General features: G+C 38.5%; 1 protein-coding gene across 12 annotated transcripts in view; it reads right to left on the bottom strand.

Annotated features, from left to right (window-relative positions):
- The window catches only part of PEX5L (peroxisomal biogenesis factor 5 like), a 243044-nt gene that overhangs the window by 57184 nt on the left and 163737 nt on the right, over positions 1–22123 (bottom strand). For 10 of the 12 annotated variants that reach the window (XM_082394029.1, XM_082394033.1, XM_082394026.1 and 7 more), the window contains 4 exons: positions 20838–21032; positions 17832–17958; positions 16401–16497; positions 5796–5891 (listed from right to left, as the gene is read on the bottom strand). In XM_082394029.1, the coding sequence (XP_082250155.1) occupies positions 5796–5891; positions 16401–16497; positions 17832–17958; positions 20838–21032 (515 nt within the window). The remainder of the gene's footprint in view (positions 1–5795; positions 5892–16400; positions 16498–17831; positions 17959–20837; positions 21033–22123) is intronic. The other 2 variants (XM_082394028.1, XM_082394031.1) reach the window with 1 other exon arrangement.

The following is a 22123-nucleotide window of genomic DNA, read 5'->3' as shown; positions in this document are numbered from 1 at the left end:
TTTTAGATCTTGGGGTACAGTGTTAAATAAGAGAGAAGTTTCCTTTCCTCACAGAGGTTACATTTTAAAGTGGACAGAAAACAAACAGATAAATAAAAACAAAGAAAGATGAAGTGATAAATATAAGGATGAAAAACAAAACTCTAGGTGCTGTGATAGCAACTGGTGGTCAGGTTCAGCTTTTCTGAGGTGTTGACACTCAAGCTAAAATTTGAATGACAAGAAGGACCCTGCCACATGAGGATCTGGGGGAAGAATGTTCCCTGAAGAGGAAAGACAGAGTGGGGCAGAAGTAGAACAAAAAATTTCACAAGTGGTATGGAAACACAAAAGACCCCGAATAGCCAAAGCAATCTTGAGAAAGAAAAATGGAGCTGGAGGAATCAGGCTTCCGGACTTCAGAATATACTACAAAGCAACAGTAATCAAGACAGTATGGTACTGGCACAAAAACAGAAATATAGATCAATGGAACAGGATAGAAAGCCCAGAGATAAACCCACGCACATATGGTCACCTTATCTTTGATAAAGGAGGCAAGAATATACAGTGTAGAAAGGACAGCCTCTTCAATAAGTGGTGCTGGGAAAACTGGACAGCTACATGTAAAACAATGAAATTAGAACACTACCTAACACCATACACAAAGATAAACTCAAAATGGATTAAAGACCTAAATGTAAGGCCAGACACTATTAAACTCTTAGAGGAGAACATAGGCAGAACACTCCATGACATAAATTACAGCAAGATCCTTTTTGACCCACCTCCTAGAGAAATGGAAATAAAAACAAAAGTAAACAAATGGGACCTAATGAAACTGAAAAGCTTTTGCACAGCAAAGGAAACCATAAACAAGACAAAAAGACAACCCTCAGAATGGGAGAAAATATTTGCAAATGAAGCAACTGACAAAGGATTAATCTCCAAAATTTACAAGCAGCTCGTGCAGCTCAATATCAAAAATCAAACAACCCAATCCAAAAATGGGCAGAAGACCTAAATAGACATTTCTCCAAAGAAGATATACAGATTGCCAACAAACACATGAAAGAATGCTCAACATCATTAATCATTAGAGAAATGCAAATCAAAACTACAAAAAAAAAAAAAAACTACAATGAGATATCATCTCACACCAGTCAGAATGGCCATCATCAAAAAATCTGGCCATCATCAAAAAATGCTGGAGAGGGTGTGAAGAAAAGGGAACCCTCTTGCACTGTTGGTGGGAATGTAAATTGATACAGCCACTATGGAGAACAGTGTGGAGGTTCCTTAAAAAACTAAAAATAGAACTACCATATGACCCAGCAATCCCACTACTGGGCATATACCCTGAGAAAACCATAATTCAAAAAGAGTCATGTACCACAATGTTCATTGCAGCTCTATTTACAATAGCCAGGACATGCAAGCAACCTAAGTGTCCATCATCAGATGAATGGATAAAGAAGATGTGGCACATATATACAATGGAATATTACTCAGCCATAAAAAGAAACGAAATTGAGTTATTTGTAGTGAGGTGGATGGACCCAGAGTCTGTCATACAGAGTGAAGTAAGTCAGAAAGAGAAAAACAAATACCATATGCTAACACATATATATGGAATCTAAAAAAAAAAAAATGGTCATGAAGAACCTAGGGGCAAGACGGGAATAAAGACGTAGACCTACTAGAGAATGGACTTCAGGATATGGGGAGGGGGAAGGGTAAGCTGGGACAAAGTGAGAGAGTGGCATGGACATATATACACTACCAAATGTAAAATAGCTAGCTAGTGGGAAGCAGCCGCATAGCACAAGGAGATCAGCTTGGTGCTTTGTGACCACCTAGAGGGGTGGAATAGGGAGGGAGGGTGGAAGGGAGGGAGACGCGAGAGGGAAGAGATATGGGGATATACGTATATGTATAACTGATTCACTTTGTTATAAAGCAGAAACTAACACACCATTTTAAAGCAATTATACTCCAATAAAGATGTTAAAAAAAAAAAATTAGTCCCTATGCTCACCTCTCAGTTTAAACATCTGTCAAATAAAATAATAACTGTTTAAAAAAAAAAAAAAAAAGACAGAGTGGGGACAGCAGGCAATGAGGCTGTTGTGCAAGAGGAATAGAGAGCGCAGCAGTGCCCCGGAGCTTGTGAGGGGATTAGGTGCAGAAGGAGGACCAGATGCCAGGTCAGGAGGCAGGATGATGACCAAAAAAATATGAGGGTTTAAGAATGGAATAGAATGTGAAATAGAAGGAATATTGGAATCAGCGATATAAAAATGGAGACTGGAAAAATTCAACTTGCTCCAGGCATGGTTTTCATCTGGGTCTTACTAGTGTTTAGAACAGTCTCTGGTGAAGCCCATCTGTGGTGCCATTCTTTATTGGTCTTGAAATGAAGAATGTGGCATTTTGAGTTCTCTTAAGAATCTTAGACTCTAATATAGTGTCTATAGTTTACCACTTCTTCCTTGATTACCAACGTAATACATGTTTATGATAGAACATTTGGAAAATATAGATAGCTAATGGAAGAAATCACTCCAAATCCAGCCACCCAAGGATAATTACTGTTAAGGTTTGGGCACAGACTCTCTTTATGCTTATACAGTGCAGTGATTCAGAATATGGGCTCTGGAGTCTGGGTAAAAATCATGACTTTGTAACTTGCTAAATGAGAGTTGTTCATTTTCAGTCTATCTTAATTGCTTATAAAATGCCACGTAACTGTCTGCAATATCTTTAAGCCTCAGTTTTCTCATCTGCAGAATGAGAATAGTAATATTACCTTCCTCATAAGACTGCTGTGAGGATTAAATGAGAATCCACGCAAACCTCCCGAGGTAGTGCCTGGCACACAGTATGTATTCTAACATGTTAGGTATCAAGCTACTATCATTTTACGAAGTTGGGATCATATTGTAAAACTGTCAGTATATAAATTATTCCAATTATCACTAGACATTTTTACATGATGTTAAATATTTTTCTATGATGTAGTTTTTAATGGTTCCATAGCATTTTATTGTAGAGATAATAACTTAGTTAATTCTCTGTAATGGGACACTTGAGCTATTCCCAAATTTTCACTATTTAAAAAGATTCTACAGATAAAATGTTGCAAACTTTCATGATTATTTCTCTAGCATAAATTCTAAGAAGTGGCTGGGTCAAGGGGCATGTATATTTCCAAGACTCTGATGCATTTTATTATGTCTTCTACTATGGATTTAGATTAAACCCTGGATAAGAATAACGCTGGGAAGTAAGTAGTTCATGTATGTGTGCAGTTTTGAAGGTCTGATTTACCATCAGCTTGGTGAAACACAACCCCCGCCCCCATGCCTCGCGCCTGTTTTCTCCACACCTGTTCACACCTTCTGGTCAGCGTCATTCAACCTCATTCCTTAAGGAAGCTTCTCAGTTCCAGGCTTCCAGCTGAGCAAATGTGCTTACAATTTTCTGCTTTGCTGGGAATTCTGTACTTACCATTCACTTCACTTGAAGCTACAAACATATAGCATTCTTAGTATATTAAAAATCCAAGCCCCTCATCTTATAATGAAGAAACTAAAGTAGAAGGGAGCAAATGTCTTGCCTGAGTTGGTCATCTGGTCCATGCCATTGTTAGACAACTACTCAAAGCTAGCTCATTCCTTTGTCTCTTGTACCTAGTTCAGCAGCCAGCACATATAGATAGCCAGTAATGTTTGCTGAATGACTACTTCAAGTAACTTACGGCATTTTAGGATTTTGCAGCTAGAAAGGACCATAGAGGTGTGGAAAAATGAGACTTATATTGGTTAATGAGATGTTTGTTGTTATTTAGTTATTAGCAGCAAGTTGGAATAACAACTCTGGTCTCTCAATTCCAAAGAGACAAGGAGAAGCCAGGAGAAAACAAGGCTTCCTGGGGTGAATGGGCGTCATGTAGAGAAGAGATTCACCTAATTTTGCCTTGTTCCAGAGAGGGCAAAGCCAGGGGTAAGAAAACTGGTAGTTGCTTATAGGCCAATTTCAGCCTAATTCAGGGAAGAGCTTTTTTAACTGTTAGGATTGTCCAAAACTGAAACAGGTTTTCTTGAAAAGAAGTGAGTTGCCCTTAATTGAAAATGTTCAAGTAGAAACAGGGTATGTTTGAATAAATAACTTGTCAAGTATGTTTGAAAAGAAAAAAAATTGTTTTGTATGCCTGGTTGGGATAGATGACTTCTAAGGTCTCTACCAAAACTAAGATTAAGTGATTTTATGAATAGATAGATACACAGATGGACAATTTTTTCCTTGTTGATATGTTACTTTGTAATTAAGTCTTTGTAATTAAGTCTTGAGTTTGAACTCATTGTCTCATTATAAATGGGACCAGAGAAACTAACATACCACTGTAAAGCAATTATACTCCAATAAAGATGTTAAAAAAAATAAAAATAAAAATAAATGGGACCAGATAAATTATAAAGTCTTTACTGCCCCAAGATTCTATGGTTCTAAATCATTTCTTTTTAATGCTAATTCAGTGTCCTATACACAGTAGGAGCTCAAAAGAAACTTAAATTAGCTCTTAAGTCTGGAAAAATCTACATTTAAGATAAACTGAGCTACAGGCTCCATGCAGTTGAACAACTTGATTGAACTCAGCTGGTCTCAATCAAATCTATCAGTTGATCACGTTCAAGAGCACTAAATATGCCTTAACTTTTATTTTAATTAAAAAGGTTAAAAGAAGAAATCTGGGTGGATTGTATTGTGATGAGATAAAAGTGTTCTCTTATTAGGTTTCTGAATGATGATAGGAAATTTGGCTGGAATTATTTCCTAGAATATAAAGAATCTTTTTAATATTAAATTGCAAGTATGATTTAATTGCACTTCAAGTATGGAGTTACTGAAAGACTGCCTGCAGTATAATAATTTCATCCAAATTCTAGAGGTAAGACGGCCACATAAATAAACCATATTACAGGAATACTTTCAATTTTCAAGATTTCACATCAGTAATAGAAACAGAGGTCCTGGCAAGTTCATACTTGGGTTGAGTGAAAAGCTCAACTCTCAAATAGTCTTCTAGCAAAGCTTTGGTGAGAATCATAGATGGCACCTGTGATGCACTCTTTGTGCTTCTACCCAGGAAGGAAATGCATAAAAAACAGCAAAGGATGGTTTTTTTTGGCTTCTCTTTTCCCTTTCTTTCCTCCTTCTCTCTCCCTCTCTCTATCTCTCTTTAGAAGGCTAAATAAGGAAAGTAATGTTCAAATTAAATGTTTCATTTGATTTATCAACATTGTCATTGTTTTGGACACCCTTAACAGTAAAAAAAATTATGGCTCAAGTCAAGATGGGCTATCCATTGATTAGAATATCTCAGCCCTGCCTTTTTCCCCCACCCAGTTAGGAAAATGTATACTATTTCAGGGGTAGTAAAACCTTCTATGTTTCAGACATTGTGCTAGATGCCAGAGAGATAAAAACATCAGGCATGAACCCTGGCTTCACAGAAGCATAGCAAATGCATAGCATAGGTTCATCATGGGATGCACGCAAGGCTCAGAGTTTTCTGACCCAAGACTCCAGAAGTCACTGATAATCTACCACAGAATTGGCATAAGAGGTGACATCTATTAGTCACCCCGGGTGGGAAGTCAAAAGTTCTCTGGTAACACGTCTCATTCTAACAATCATAGTCATGATTATTTCATGTCTATAAAGACCCATTTCATTTGTATCCTGCTGAAGTTTGATTTTTTTGAATTCCACTCTCAGAAACATGAAACAGAAAAACAAACCAAAAAACTTACCTCCACTGCTGCTTTTGCCCTTTCAAATTCCTCTTCTAAGGAGTGGTTTCTGGAAAGCAATGCACTTCCCCAGCGCTGTTCTTTGGTCAGTCGAGCCTGAAATAAACCAAACACATGGTGTTACCATTTCGGAATCACATAATACAAAAATACAAATATTTTTCCTTTTCCCACAGTACCCTAGAGTTTAAGAAGCACCTGCAACTGATGCCATTTTTGGAGTTCTTTGCAAGCATGAGGGAGTCCAAACTGGGAGGGTGCATGCATGCGTCTCTGAACAGTGAGTCTCAGCCCTGGTCGTATTAAAAACAACGCCCAGGCCCAACCTCCCAAAGACCTTACTTTTCATTGGTCTTGGTTCAAGGCATTGATATTTTAGTAAGTCTCCCCATGTGATTCTAATATGCAGCTAAGATGGAGTATCTCTATTAGTAGGCTAGACCTGGAAGCTGATATTCGAGCTTTCAGCTTGTTAGGAGGACCAGCTTCAGGTGAAACTGTGAAAGTTGCAGACATGGAAGGTAGCTGCTAGGTCTTTTTCCTTATACTCAGCTGAGCTTCATGCCGAATTCTCTTTCCTTTGCCTTATCTCTACTGGCACACATTTGTCTCACGACCCATTTCCTCAGGACATTGCTCTCTGCTCAATAATAGTCACTTAGATAAAATCATGTCTGGTAATGCCAACTGCTTTGTCACAATTAACAGGCAATGTGATATACATCTTAATTTAGCTAAATGCAAATATTTCCAGAAGACCCCCCACAAAGAGTTTGCTGGAATTTAAAAGATGTTATTATTTTAAATTTCACAATGAATACATTCTTTTTGAAAAAAAATTAATCATGGAAAATAAGAGGTGTAATTCTAGACCTTTTTTCTTTGAAGTTACATATATTTATGCACCCATAGATAGAATATCGAAACATGTTTCAAAAAGTTTTTTGAAACATAAATATTATGCTGTTCTGTGGTTTACCTTTTTCTACTCAACAATGTACCTTGGAGAGTCTCTACATTTTGTACTTACAGATCTACCTCAGTCTTTCCCCAGGGACTTCCCAGTAAGTATATACGGTACTTCGATTAGAGCTCTATGAGCATTCAGAGTGTTTCAATTTTTCTCCATGTAACTGCTTGCTTTCTTCTCTATCTTCTTTCTCTGCTGTGAGGTCCACGTGGATAAGATTTTGTCTGATAACTTTTGTACTGCCCCATCCCAAGCCCAGGGCCTGACAAGTGATACATGCCCCAAGGACGCCTGTGGACGGACTGCGGGAGGAGGGATTGCACTGCTAAGGCAGCTAGGCCTGGGGAGAAGGAGGAGAGAGGCTTGGAGTGAAGTCCCCCGCCCCCTTTCATTGCAGGGCAGGCGTGGCTCCTCAGCCAGGTGGTAGATTGCTGTCCTGCAGGGATGCTCAACCTCCACTTCTATGGGAATTACTTGAACAGGCTTGGGTCCCACCCTAGACCAGTGAAGTGACCTCTGAAGGTGGGGCCCATGAATTAAATTAAGTTTGAAAATTAAATTAAGTTTGAAAAGCTCCTGTGGTGATTTTGAAGAGCAGTCATGTCTGAGAACCAAAACTATAGTGAAACTTTGATCTTCACCCAGCACTTACCATCTATTCCGCTCAGCTGCTTTTCATTCTTTCTCCACCATCACTGGTCCTCAAGCGGAACCCCCCTCTTTAATGATTATACAGTGGGAATACCAGGGCTCACTAAATGCCAGATGCTGCTTCAAGTCCTTTACTTACTATAACTCATGTTGTCTTTTCAGCAGCCTGAGGTGGGTCCTGCCATTAACTCCACGATTTTGAGGCACAGATAGCAATTAAGTAATTAATTAAAACTTGCCCCTAGTCTCACAGCTAGTTAAGTAGTAGGGCTGGTGCTTCTGGACCATGTGCCTAACCACTGGACACACGGCCTTTCACAGGAGGCTGTGCTCAACTGGCCATTTTAGGAAGATGCAAAATATAGAAATCTGTCCCTTGGAGGTTCATGCATGGTTGAGGGCGTTAGCCAAGAAGCCGTCTAAAAGAGTGTGGGCTGAAAATAAAAATAAAGTAATTATTAGGAAAATTTCTGAGCATAAATAACAGTCTTAGACTGCAGTTTGCTTTAATGAATGTGAAAGGTTAATTTATTTGAACATTAATATATGTTTTCTCCTCCTTGATGTATTTACTCCCTGCTGTATCCCTGGCATCTCCTGCAAATAGTTGGTGCTCCATAAATAATCAGCAAATATTGGTTGAAAATATGCTGCCAGGGAATATATGAATGACTGAATTAAAGATATTTCTCTCAAGGTCTCCTGGCCAGTCTGGAGTCTAAGGAGGGTTTATAGGAGATTGGGAGGGACTTGTTTTTTGTCCTGTGCCTGGAGTGGCAGAGCTCTGTGCTAGCAAGCCCTGGTTCTGGGGGTGGGGCGTGGCTGCAGGATGCCCAGGTGGGGTGCCTAGTAAAGAGCAAGGCCTGTGGGCAGCTCAGGGTTGAGACCTCTGGAGCAGCGCCTGTGGTCAGAAACGGGAGGGCCATGAGGGCAGGTCGGGGCCTGCCCTGGCATCAGTGGCTTGCTCTCTGGTAGGCCAGGCCCAGTGGCCATCACGAACAAGCATCCTCCCTTATTCTCTGGGCCCCGTGGAAGCTACTACCTTTTTCTAACCCAGACAATCGAGGCAGGAAGGGGGAGATTGACACAGGTTCCAGAGATTAGAATGTGAACATATCTTTTGGGGGGCCACCATTCAGCCCACTTCAACCCTAATCTGACACTCTTGGGTGACAATATATTTGATTAACAAATATAAAGGTGCAGATGATTTATAACCTTTTAGAACTGATAGCTTGTTAGGGTGTTATAGCCTGGTAGAGAAGTTAACCCCAAAGATGACAGGACTTTACTGTCGTGTAGAAAGTTAATCAATCTTACATCTAACTTGGTAAACTTATTTTGGCACTTCTTTCCCAACTGGCTATATAAATCTCTGTTCCTTAATCCTTTGCTTTTGGAACCAAATCTTTTGTCTTCCTGCTGGTTCCTTCATGAATGAAATAAATAAATTTTTTAAAATGTGGACACATAGTAAGAAATAAACTTTGTGCATTTATATAATAATGTCATGAATGACATTAGGAGAAGAAAGAGAAAGCACTAATATTTTTTCCCAAGGCACCTCCTTTTATTAGAGGCACTTTTCACCAGTGAAATATGATGTCTTTCCTGTGAAGCCTGACCTAACAGGACTCCATTACTGTCACTGGCTTCCCTTCATCAATGTTTCACAACCCAAGGGGATTATGAATCACAGGATGCAAAGCGTACCATGTATCAGGAAGAAGAGGAAAATCTCTCTCTCAGGATTCTAGACTTACAGTGCATATTCTCTTTACTGCCTGAAACAGCAAGTGTAAATAGAATCTTACTGTGCAAATGAAATTTTATTTTGATAGTACAGTTACTATTTAGGTAAGTGCTATTTTCCACATTGTTAGAAAAGCTTTATGTTATTACTAATTCAAATATTATCTACCTCACATTTTAAAGACATTTACTTTGCCCAAGGAAGCGTAAAATAAATGTTATAAAATGTAAGAAGGTAGTGAATGTAAACAGAGGCAGTTTTCAAGCTGAGAGTAGTATACATCTAAAGGTTCTGAGACTTTTTAGCAGCTCAGCAGTGTGCCCAGACATGCTGATTTAGGACTGAGAATGACATATAGACTATAACACATAGTAAAGATCAGCCTTCTTTTCGAACAACACTTTTAAAAAAAATTTACATCTAATTTCATGACAGGCAAAACTGTAATATGGGAAAACATAAATAATGCTTGTAAACTGCAGGTATTTCTTAGTATTTAACTAGAGGAATGATAAACAGGACAGTTACACCTGTAAGTCTGAGTTGCCATTATTTTGGTAGCACAATGACTATAATAGCAGTTCTCAAGCTTTAGCATGCATTGGAATCACCTGGAGGTCATGTTCAACCGCAGTTTGCAGGGCTCCACCCCCATGGGTTTCTGAGTCAGTAGGCGTGGGGTGGGGCTGTAGAATCAACATTTCTAACAAGTTCCCAGGTGATACTGATACTGCTGGTCCAGGGACCACACTGTGAGAACCTCTGATCCCAAAATTGACATTAAGTGCACGTAGGTGGAACTCTGGAGTTCACAAATATACCCTGATATAGGCATTTCTTTTCTTCTTTGCATGATTTTGAAAAATGCTCCACAGTTAACAGCAACCTCCTGGAAATGCCTTGGCTTTAAAAACAGCATTTTAATTGGTTTAAGCTAATTGGATTTTAGGGTATTACAGTCTCCAAAGAAGAAAGCATTTAATTCCCCCAGCTGTCGATTGCACTGAATGATCGGCACTAGGTGAAGGGAAAGAAGAAAGAATTAAATAACTCTAAAAATAATATTATGCTTTGTTCTCTTTATTCAAAATTATGACTGTGATCAAAATTATGATTTGCAAATGACTGTATTTGTGGCTGTCATTGTCCTAGCATAATTTTGTTGGCTACCCTCTGTAGCAGTTGTTGATAGCTTTTCATACAATTGCTAGAGATCTGCCATAGAAACACATTTTAAAAAAGCTCAGCATCTTTCCAAAAGAAATTGGAGGAGAAAAGGGATCTGCTTAACTGTAGAAAAGAAAAATATAACAACTAGCAGACCTTATGTAACAGCCATTAAAAGCACACTCTCTGAAGTCAGACTGCCTGGGGTCAAATCCTGGTTTACCATTTACTATTAATGGTGACCTTGGACAAATTAATCTCTATAATCCTCAGTTTTGTTTTTTTGTTTTTCTTTTTTTTTGGCTGTGTCATGCGGCCTGTGGGATCTTAATTCACAAACCCCAGGGCCCTTGGCAGTGAAAGCATGGAGTCCTAACCATTGGACCACCAGGGAATTCCCAATTCTCAGTATTCTCATCTGCCAAGTGTATATTCACTTATGGAGTCCATATAAGACTCAAGTGCAATAATTCATGTAAATAATACACACAAAATGCTCAGTACATAGTAAGTGCTCAATAAAATTGGCTTTTGGGACTTCAATGGGAGTCCAGTGGTTAAGACTACACCCTCCCAATGCAGGGGGCACGGGTTTGATCCCTGGTTGGGGAACTAAGATTCCGCACGTCAGCAGCGTGGCCAAAAAAAGAAAAATAAACAACAAAAAAAATTGGCTTTTGTTATTATCATTTTTCTGGTTAGCGCTTATCAGGCATGACTTTGGAAATTCATTTAAAAATCTGTGTTTACATATATACAATGGAATATTACTCAGCCATAAAAAGAAATGAAATGGAGGTATTTGTAATGAGGTGGATGGAGTTAGAGTCTGTCATACAGAGTGAAGTAAGTCAGAAAGAGAAAAACAAATACAGTATGCTAACACATATATATATGGAATCTAAGGAAAAAAAAAAAAAACGGTCATGAAGAACCTAGTGGCAAGATGGGAATAAAGACACAGACCTACTAGAGAATGGACTTCAGGATATGGGGAGGGGGAGGGGTGAGATGTGACAGGGTGAGAGAGTGTCATGGACATATATACACTACCAAATGTAAAATAGATAGCTAGTGGGAAGCAGCCGCATAGCACAGGGAGATCAGCTGGGTGCTTTGTGACCACCTAGAGGGGTGGGATAGGGAGGGTGGGATAGGGAGGGTGGGAGGGAGGGAGATGCAAGAGGGAAGAGATATGGGAACATATGTATATGTATAACTGATTCACTTTGTTATAAAGCAGAAACTAACACACCATTGTAAAGCAATTATACTTCAATAAAGATGTTTAAAAAAATAAAATAAAATAAAATGCCAGTAAAATTATGCTCCATAAAAAAAAAAAAAAATCTGTGTTTAGAACACTTTTGTTTAGTGGTTTTTACAGACTAGTTGGACTCATGCTAGAAGAGATCATCTAAACACTTGCCTCATTAAGGTGGTCAGGATATTTTTTCTTAATCAGTCAACAGACATTTATCATTGAAAGTATACAAAAAACCTGTACCTTATGTGTCAAGAGCAAATTCCCAAAGTTTTGTGCAAAGGTGGGCAGCACATGGTTCCCATCTTCCCCCAACTATGAAATTCTATGTTATGGAACATCAAGGCAGATCAGGGCTGATTTTTAAAGGGGATGGACAGCCTATTAGCATACATAACTAAAAATTATTTTTGGAACTAGCCTCAAAACGATAAAAGAATAAAAATTTGTCCTTTTTTTTTCTGTCCTTTCACCATCAGCTTCTACTCTTGAATTTTGTAATTTGACAAACATTTTGTTTCTCCTTTTTGTTAGCATCCCTTATTTTTTCAGTTTAAAAAGTATTTGTTGAGTACCTAGTGTGCGTAGACTTTCTACTATGCTGAAAAGGATCTTCAGATTTCTTTCCTTCCTTTCTGCTTTCCTGCTGTTCTTGTTTTTCTGCCTTCTTTGCTTTGTTCCTTTCTTCCATCTTCCCTTGCTTTCTTCCTCATTGGCGGCTCACTGTGTGTGGCCAGGAGGGGAAAAGGGATATTGCTGTGGCTCCTGTGCTGTCTTCCGAAAAGCAAAACTGTATTTACGGTGTACTCTCTAATTGTTTCTACTAGACATAAAGGTCTTCATACTTCTTATAATCTCTCTCACCTTTCTAACTTTTCCACTGCCTCACTTATGGCTTTATGGATAGTAGACATTCAATCTCATTTGTTGAATTGAAATGGAACAAAATGGAAGCCATTAGCATTTCTAAGAGTAAGAGGTTGAGAATGAATTTGGGAGGGGAGGCACAAGATTGTGTATGGCCTCAGATCGGATGACAATCCTAATTCATCTTACAAAGTTTCTGGAGGAAAGTGATATTCTTTAAAATCACTTAACTCATATTAACCCTATAAACTAAGTAATAATCAGGGCTCGCAATGAGAAGGGAAATCGATGGTCTTGTGAGTTCTCTTAGGCGGATAAGCTAGATGTGGCTGATAGGAGGTGATGTGTGATGAAGAACAAGGGCTTTAGAAGCTGATGGGTGTGATTTGAAGGCTGGGTCCTCTCCATTCTAGCTGAGTCACCTTGGGAAAATTACTTGTGTTCTCTAAGATGCATTTCTCTTCTGAGAAATGGAGATAACATTAATTCCCAAGATTATTGTAAACATTTCAAATAATATATTAGAAATATCTTACATTTCTATGAACATGCATTTCCTTTTGCATTATTCCTTTAAAAATTTAGAAAACATATCTGCACTTTTAAAGTTTAGACTGTTCTGGTTTGGGATACTGCCAACTTGATGGAATTTTGACAATGTGGAAGGAAGCATTTGCTCTGCCAAAATCAGCAAAATCAGAGCGTTACAAGATTGTGACTCAGTATTTGGAGAGCCCGGCTTCCCCACCTTCTCATGAAGTCCAGCTTAGGGTGGAAACAGCCTGTCTTGGAGCGCTCCTTCCAGCGTCCAGACTTGAAAAAGAAATGCGTGAACCATCACTCTCCAGCAGAAGTTGGATTCTTTTTCTTTTGCCTCACCACTATCTCATTTATGGAAAAGCTAATTTTATATCATTACCTTCCGTGTCTTTCTTCAATTTTTCAAATGTTTTTTAATTTTTCAGATTGCATGATTTCTTTAAATAATTAACTCCAGGGAATACAAATAACACAGTTTACATAATATCAAGAAACTTTATTCTTTAAATATACAGAGATTATATAATTTATTATAATCTCCTGCCACTCTGATTAGTATATTCAAAACACTATTTGAAAGAGACTAGTCTATGTTTTTCTTTTTCCCCATCTTGAAAATGAACAAACATGAGAATTCTCATTGAGAGCTTTCATCCTCTTCGTGATTCTGAAATATGATTTTTGAGCAAAGCTTGTAAATAGCTCCTCACCTGTTGAACTAAGATAATTTATGTTGGCTTGAGGGAGAAGAAGACATTTCCTTGATTTTCCTATAAGCCATCTGAGTGACAGTGGAGCAGTAACAAATTTTGGTAAGCTGAAATTGTTTACTTGAATAGTTTGCAAGTCAGTTTAAGTCGAATTTTTATACCACTTCATCATCTTATTTACGTAGAGATCATATATTTAAGAGCAGTATGCTTCTAACAGTAAAAACACCTTTCTGTCTTTTATTACAAGTAGATGAATCAGTCTATTCTCTTGCTGTTCCATTTGAGTGACTAAATATTTTAGATGATTAAATCCCCAATTCATGAAATTTTCCTATTTATCCATAGGCTGGAATTAAAACTAGGAGATTATAAATTTCCTTAGTTTAGGCAAATCTTGTTAAGTAAACATGCAGTGTTTTTTAAGAAAACAATTTAAGGGATGAATGCTTTACAAATAATTGGTAACCTTCTAAAATAATTCACTATGATTTATCTAGACAGAACTATCTCAGGGCATTTTACATTATATTTTGGAGGACAATGTTGGGAATCTCATACAAATTTTCCAAAGCACATTGTGTTTGCTTAAAGGCACACCGGTGGGTAAGTGGAAGGACAATGTGGTGGGATGAAATCAGACAACCAGCCAGAGAGTAGCAGTCATTGGAATAATAAGATAAATGCATTGTGGGTCTCCACGGCAACCGAGGACCCCAGCTGATCCTCCTCCCCTCCACCTCCGTGTGGAAGAGCCCACCTGTGCCAAGTCTCCCCCTGCTGCAGAGACTAGTGTTCTCCTGCTATATTAAATTGTTCCAGGGACTTCCCTGGCGGCGCAGAGGTTAAGAATCCGCCTGCCAATGCAGGTGACACGGGTTCGAGCCCTGGTCCGGGAAGATCCCACATGCCGCGGAGCAAGTAAGCCCGTGCCCCACAACTACTGAGCCTGCGCTCTAGAGCCCACGAGCCACAACTACTGAGCCCACGTGCCACAACTACTGAAACTCGCGTGCCTAGAGCCCATGCTCCGCAACAAGAGAAGCCACCGCGATGAGAAGCCCGCGCACTGCAACGAAGAGCAGCCCCCGCTCGCCGTAACTAGAGAAGAGCCCGAATGCAGTAACGAAGACCCAACACAGCCATAAATAAATAAATAAATAAAATTAAAGAAAAATAAATTGTTCCAAGGATTCCAGTTTACGAAACAGTACCCATTATTTAGCTGTCTAAATCTCTAATGCACTTATCAAGAAACGTTTCTCTAATAAATGTTATCAATTTGTTTTTTAAAAAGATACATTCAGAATGAACAAAGATGAAGAAAATACATTTTCACGCTACATTTACAATTCATTAAGCTTCCCAGAGTTATTTGTTCTGGAAGTTAGCTGACTTGTTTTCCGGCTGAGCTCTGGGAGCAGTAATGCCCACCTCTGTCTCGTGGAGGGTGAGGTGCATGTGGAGGTGCTGTTAATGGCCTAGGTTTCCAGATGCCTTCCATTTCCTATCTGCGTCCTCCTGCCCTCTGCCGCTTACTGGTTGTGAGTGTGTCGACAATTTTCCTTACTCTCACTGTGCCTTAGTTTCCCTCTCTATAAAATGGGGTTAAAAAATACACTTAACTCATAGAGTCATTGGTCAGGATCAAGTGAGCTAATTAATATGTATTAGAAGGCCTTCTCATAGCACTCAATAATATTTGCTATTATCATAATTATCCCTTTACTCACTTCAGACAATATATCTTCCCTCTTAGTTTCAATACCTTACCTAGTAAACTCAAGAAAATCTCTCTTGCTCATTTCATCCCACTTATTTCCAACTGGATTGTAGATGCGTGAACGTGGACACATTTCTTAAGAGATCAAGGTTGTATCCTTGCAAAGTGTTTGAGCAAATGAAAACACTGAGGCTGACGGCCCTTCTTGGCCCAGCCAAGGTCACAGGCAAACCAGTTACATTGGAGTCGAGGGTCAAGTAGCAGACAGACAGGTCTGGTTCATGCCCTACTTCCACTGGTGATTAGTTGGGTGCCCCTGTAAAAGGATTTTGACTTTACCAAGACTCTTCAAAGACCTTTAAAGTGAGGCCAATAATAATTCACAGGATTGCTTGAGTATTAGATATAATATATGAAAAGCACAAGGTCCCTAATACTTAGAGGGTACTCACAAATGGTAGTTCTTAGTATTATCATGATTGCTAATACTATAATTATTTATTCCTTAGCAACAAATTTATTTTAATGTGACAGTCAGGATGATGATGTGTGAGTACCTTGGTCTGTAGGGCAAAGTTGTGAATGACTGCTCAAGATGTAATTTCCTCTTCTTTATGCCTGTTACATAAATTGTGCTAATACTGGAGTAGAACAGATTTTGTATTGGAAAATAAAGTAAGTGGTAGAACAAGGAAAAAGTGCTAAGTATATGGTGAGTTCATTGACACATTTTCCAGCCAAATCTATCTATCTACCTATCTATCTATCTATCTATCTATCTATCTATCTATCTATCTATCATCAGTTATTTTAAGCATTGAGACAGACACTGAGTGAGAAGGCATACGAAATAGAAAATACGGAAAAAATACTTCAGATTTTTTTGGTGAAATTTTAAATATTTATGACATAAATTATCTATTAGAAAAGACAGGTGCATTGAGGAATTGGTTTTGTTACCTGTGTTGGAGGCACCAATTCCAGCTCCGCAGCCGACTCAGAGTTCAGGGCGCTTTTCCCACCACTCAGTTCTGGCTGAGATCTGTGCTCTGAGGACCTATAAGGGACGCATGGAGGAAATTAATGTAAATCGAGAAGCGAATTCACCTAGAAACCCAGTCAAGAAATCTGGTTAATTTGGATCGTTGAGAACCATGGTAACAAAGCTGTCAACAGACTTTTGATTAAAAAGATAACATATATTTCCATTATAATGACCACGTTTGGAATTTAAGTGGCTGCAATGTGTTAGGTGTTATTGTCTCTGACTGATTTAGAATTCAGGTCAGTTATATGCAAAAAGTAAATAAATGCAAAACCATTTTTGTTACAGAGAGTTCTGCTTCATGAAAAAAGTAATTTTTGGGTGGGGAGGGGAGCTTCTCACAAAGTGTCTTAGTGAGATTTGATCTTTATATAGAATTTGAAATGTCATAATAAATGGAGATGTGTGATGGGCAACCGGAGTCTGAAACATGCTGTCCTTTAGGAAGCTTTAAAAACATGGTAAAATTCAAGTGGCTAGTTTTTCTCATGGGCATCCATGGAATATGCTTAATTAGTGCATTATCTGACAGTGGTGATTAAGAAAGTCAAAAAGGTTACCTGTGCAGCCAAAAACATTTAATTTAACTATCATTCATGTTATACATTGAATATATACATATGTAAAAATACACATGCACGTATTTTGATTGATTGGCTCAGCTACATGTTCAGAAAATTATCAACAAATATTGGACAAATATTGAATATTAAATTATGAATCTACCAAAATCCTTATTGGCTGAATTTTTGACAATTCAGATGAAATAATTTAGTTTTAGAAGCCACAATTATTAACATTAATAGGGGGTTATAAATGGCAGCAAGTATCTGGATTGACTTAATTCTCTGGCTATTTCAGTAGACAAGTACATGACACATAAATGGCTATTTTCTTTTTTTTTTTTAGTTTTCTTTTAAAATATTTTAATTTATTTTTAAAATTAAAAAAAAACTTTATACAATTTGTAAAGGTTACACTCCATTTACAGTTATTACAAAATATTGGCTATTCCCCGTGTAGTACAATACATCCTTGTAGCCTATCTTACACCCAATAGTTTATACTTCCCACTAGCCCATCCCTATACTGCCCCCCCAACTGATAACTACTAGTTTATTCTCTATATCTGCAGGTCTGCTTCTTTTTTTGTTAAATCCACTAGTTTGTTATATTTTTTAGATTCCACACATGTGATATCATACAGTATTTGTCTTTCTCTGTCTGATTTATTTTACTTAGCAGAATGCCCTCCAAGTCCATCCATGTTGCTGCAAATGGCAAAGTTTTGTTTTTTTTTTTATGGCTAAGATAAATGACTATTTTCTGATATTAAAATATCTTACCATAAAAGTTCTTTTGATCCAGTTCTAGATGAGCTTGATTTTCTCTCTGCCATGGGATGTCCCTTGCTATTTCGATCTCCATGAAACTTAACATCATCCCATTTTTCCAGTTGTGTTTGAATGTCTACTAAGGAGACAAGAAGGGGGTGAGGGGGACGGGGGAGAATACGAGGTGCAGAGAGAAGAAGGGACATTAACACTGAGAAGTCTTATACAAGTGAACTTTAATTAACTGATGCTCTTCTACCCTAAGACCAAAGGCTGCAAGAAAATTAATTAAAACATGTACAGCTAAATAAATATGAGACCTATTAAGAGAAATGGGATTGCTTTTACAGTTAAACAATCAAGTATATTTTTTTACCTGAATTTATTTCAAGAGCTGTGTGCATTCTGAATTTTGTGTATGAGCCCATGGGATCTGGTAAAGAATGAGCATATGGAGTACTAACCTATGGCCCTCCAGCTAAGAGGTGGCTTTGAAGCATTTCTGGCACATTTCTGGAAAGAAATTCTGTTTAAAGAGATGAGCCTTGTTATTAAAAGGAGGTGGGAAGAAACTGGAACACTTTTTACAGGTTTGGTTATAGTCTACCTAATTTTTCACCAAAGAAGGGAATTTATAATGGGGATAGAGAGGAAGGAGGCAATGGAGAAAGTTAGTGTATGCTAGGACCATTGTCTCCCTGTGGCTTACTTCTTACAAAGAACCTGGCTGGTTCCCTCTCATGAACAGATGTGTGACTGTGAACAATCCACTTAGACAACCTTAGGGGCCAGTTTTTTCGTTTATAAAAAGGTAGGTTTGCAGTCAGTGTCCTCTAAAGTCGTTTAAACTAAGAATTTTTATGACTTCTTCACAAGACATTTTCTCGAAAGCGGAGAAATGAAAGTATCATTTACGTGTTTATTATATTATATTGTAATGTATTTAACAATATATCCTTATGCATATGTATAAATTTCACTTATTGAAATGGAATAAACCTAGAACACATGGATGAGGAGGAGATAATTATAAAATTTTCCTCCGGAGAGACAGGCCTCAAAAAGTGACGCAGCAGAGGCGCGCAGATCCTGTGTGTGCAACGAGTTTGAGCAGTGTGCTGGTTCTCTTCCCTTTCTCTACGCTCTATCCTTGGTGAGCTCATCTACACCCATGACTGTGACGGCTATTCATAGGCTTCTGACTTTCAAATCTCTATTTCCTGCTTGGTTCTCTTTCCTGAGTTCTAGATTTACACATTTCACAGTCCATTGGACATCCCTACAGAGAAGCTCCACAGTTTCCTCATATATAACAGGTTCAAAACTGAACTCGACAACTTCCACCTTGACATCCCACCCCCCTCCCCGCCTTCTCCTCTTGTACCCTCATCACAGAGTTTGGCACATTCTATATCTCTTCCTTACTGGCATGCATATATCTACCCAGTCCACAAGTCTTGTCTTTATTTATTTATTTTTGAACCCGTCTCCCTCTCACTATCCCCTCTGTCACTCTCTTACATGCCTGTATTGTCTCCCTGCCTCCATTCCTTTCTCCACACATCCAACAGAGAAAAATTTTTCTAAAATAGAATCTGTTGATGTCACTCCTCTGAGTAAAAACCCTTCAACCCTGCCCTCCCCCTAAACTTAAGGGCCTGGCATCCAAGAACTCCCATTACCTGACCCCTGGTGACTCTCAGATTTATTTCTCAGTACTCTACTATTCTTGAATACTGTAGCAGTGCTTGTATTTGCTTGAAAAGGCGTCTTTCTGTGTTTGTCTACTTGTGTGTGACTCCCTTTCTCTTCTGTATCAGCAGTGCCCTGCCCCTTCCTTCCCACCTCTCTCTGATCCATATTTTTCATCTGGCAAATTCTTCCTCAACCTTCAAGACTGCTCATATAGTTATAAGGCAACTTCTATAACCCCCTGGCCGGGTGAGGGGCTTAACCTGGGCTTTTCTTTATTGCAGCACATAGTACATATTTTATTATAATTATTTTAATCATTTTTCTATCTCTCCACTAGACTGTAAACTTACTAAGGGGCAGAAAGCTTATATTAGTTTTCTTTGTATTTCCAGCACATAGTATGGAACACAACAGATATTTAGAGAAATGTTTACTGAACAAATGAATAAATTAATTCATGGCCATCTAACATGTATATATCACAGTGCTAAGCGATTTTACATATATGTATATCCCCTTTAACCTTTGTAACTTTATGGATAAGTTACTAATATGCTCATTTTATGGATACTTACCCATCCATATTTCCCTGGGCTTTCTGAAATAACTGTTACCTTTCTTTCTCTTAAGAAAGGAGAGCTTAATTGACTGGTTCCATGATCTGAGGTTAAGGTCTCCTTTCTCAGGAAGATGTACAGTGGAGAAAAGTACAGGCTTTGAAGTTAATTAGAGCTTGGCTCAAATTCCAGCTCTTCCTCATACTAACTGGGATCTTGGGCAAGTTATTTAAATTTGAAAATTTGGTTCCTCATTCATTTCAAAGAGTTGTGATGAATTAACAGGCTAATATATGTAAATCATGTAGCACAGTTCTGGACATTGTAAGTCATCAGTGAATGGTAGCTGTTATTATTGTATTGGACGTATCCCCACACATGTTACATGTTACTGTTCCTTCTGGCTGTTCCCAGACCTTGGGTTAGAGTGTTCTCTTTCTAGACTCTCTTCCCCTCTAGACTGAATTCTCCTAGAGAGCAAGATTCGTGTCTTATTTTTATTGTAACTCCAGTGCCTAGTGTGGTACCTGCCATCTATCAGAAACTCAATACACATGGGTTGTATAAATATAAATCCACACCAGTTCTGCAAAGTTGAGCTCCCCAACTGCTATTTAATCTAAGCACAAAGAAGTGTGTCCTGTCCAGTTTCCTACATAGAATTAATCTTTTCTACTGCTTTGTCCATGGATTTAATGTCATTTGTAGACCTTCCTTGCTGTATTGAGCACGAGTGAACAGCAGCAGACACAAGCTATTGCCTTACCTAAGTCTAAGGATGCCGTCTCTGAGTTTCGGAGCGCCTGGCCTCTCTGCTCAGCATCTGCACTGATGAGGTCAGGCCCATCAGCCTTTTTCTTGAGGGATGAGGTTTTCGATGAGGCCTCCAACTTCTTGGCTTTGGTTTGGGTTTGAGAGACGGGTTCACTCAGGTCAAGGAGATCTAAACCTGTGGTCAATACTACCAAAGATGGAAGAGGTTAAGAGAAGCTCACTCACTGCTCTGAGATTATTTTTTAAAAATAGGTTTCAGTTGGGTGCAGAAGGATTTTGCGTTTGTAGTGTAGGTTAGAAAAACCAAATTAAGTTAGCTCACCACTGATTTATAAAAATAGTTTGTATTTAGACTGGGAAGCTTGCTGCATGTTCTCCTTTATTTGGCATGGTAGAAATCTGCAGAACAGGACTTAGACCAGCCTCACCAGTGATGAAGGTTTGAAAGGAATTAAAATGATAAAATTGAATCTGAGTTCAGGTACTATTTACTTTATGGCTTTGCTTTATTTTTAAAGAGGTTTATTTCAGAGTGCAGTTTTTCCAGAGCAGAGTCAATCTATCATATTCAGAGAGATGCTTGCAAAACAGTGATGAGGAAGATTTGGTAACGTTTCTGAATGTCTCTGTGCTTTAATTTCAAACTACTAAAGTATCCAGGGTATAAAGGAATGCTGTTAATAATCTTTTATTTAATTAAGCAGTTCAATCAGAAAACGGCTTGCTGTTTGGGCTCACACTAGAGAGGTATTTTATAATCCATAGTTAATGAATAGGGTACACATGTTAATGCCTTTGCTGCTTAATATGCAAATTTAAATTTCAGTGTAACAAACCATAAAACGGTTACACTTTTACTTCCCAGCAGGTTGATTACATTGTGTTAAATACTCTAATGAAGGCAGAAATAATAATTTGTTCAAATGCAAACTAGGCAAATGAGAATTAAAAAGGCAAGCTCTGTAACTCTTCATTCTTTTTCTCTGAAGTGCAAGTGTTTGACTAGCTCATTGTGAGAAATGGAAAATTCCTATTAGAAAAAGTCCCTCCAGCCCTACCTTTCTTTCAGCCCTGGCACCTGGGGGGCTGGCTTCTGAACTGGCCTGATGGCTTCCTGACCTAGGGTCTCTTCACCCGGCTAGCTTAGGAAAGCCACTCAAGTGACAGGGACACTCCTTGTGCTAACCCTTCCCAGCACCATCTACAACCGCCGCACCTCTCCTCCTCCTCTTGCATCTCCCGGCTTGTCTCTTGGTAGGAAATGGATTTTTGTTGACA

This window comes from Balaenoptera borealis (assembly GCF_965194805.1).
Source record: "Balaenoptera borealis genome assembly, chromosome: 5".
In the NCBI taxonomy this organism is placed as follows: Eukaryota; Metazoa; Chordata; class Mammalia; order Artiodactyla; family Balaenopteridae; genus Balaenoptera; species Balaenoptera borealis.
The sequence above is the reverse complement of the archived record's forward strand: the minus strand, read 5'-3'. Positions and strand labels throughout refer to the sequence as shown.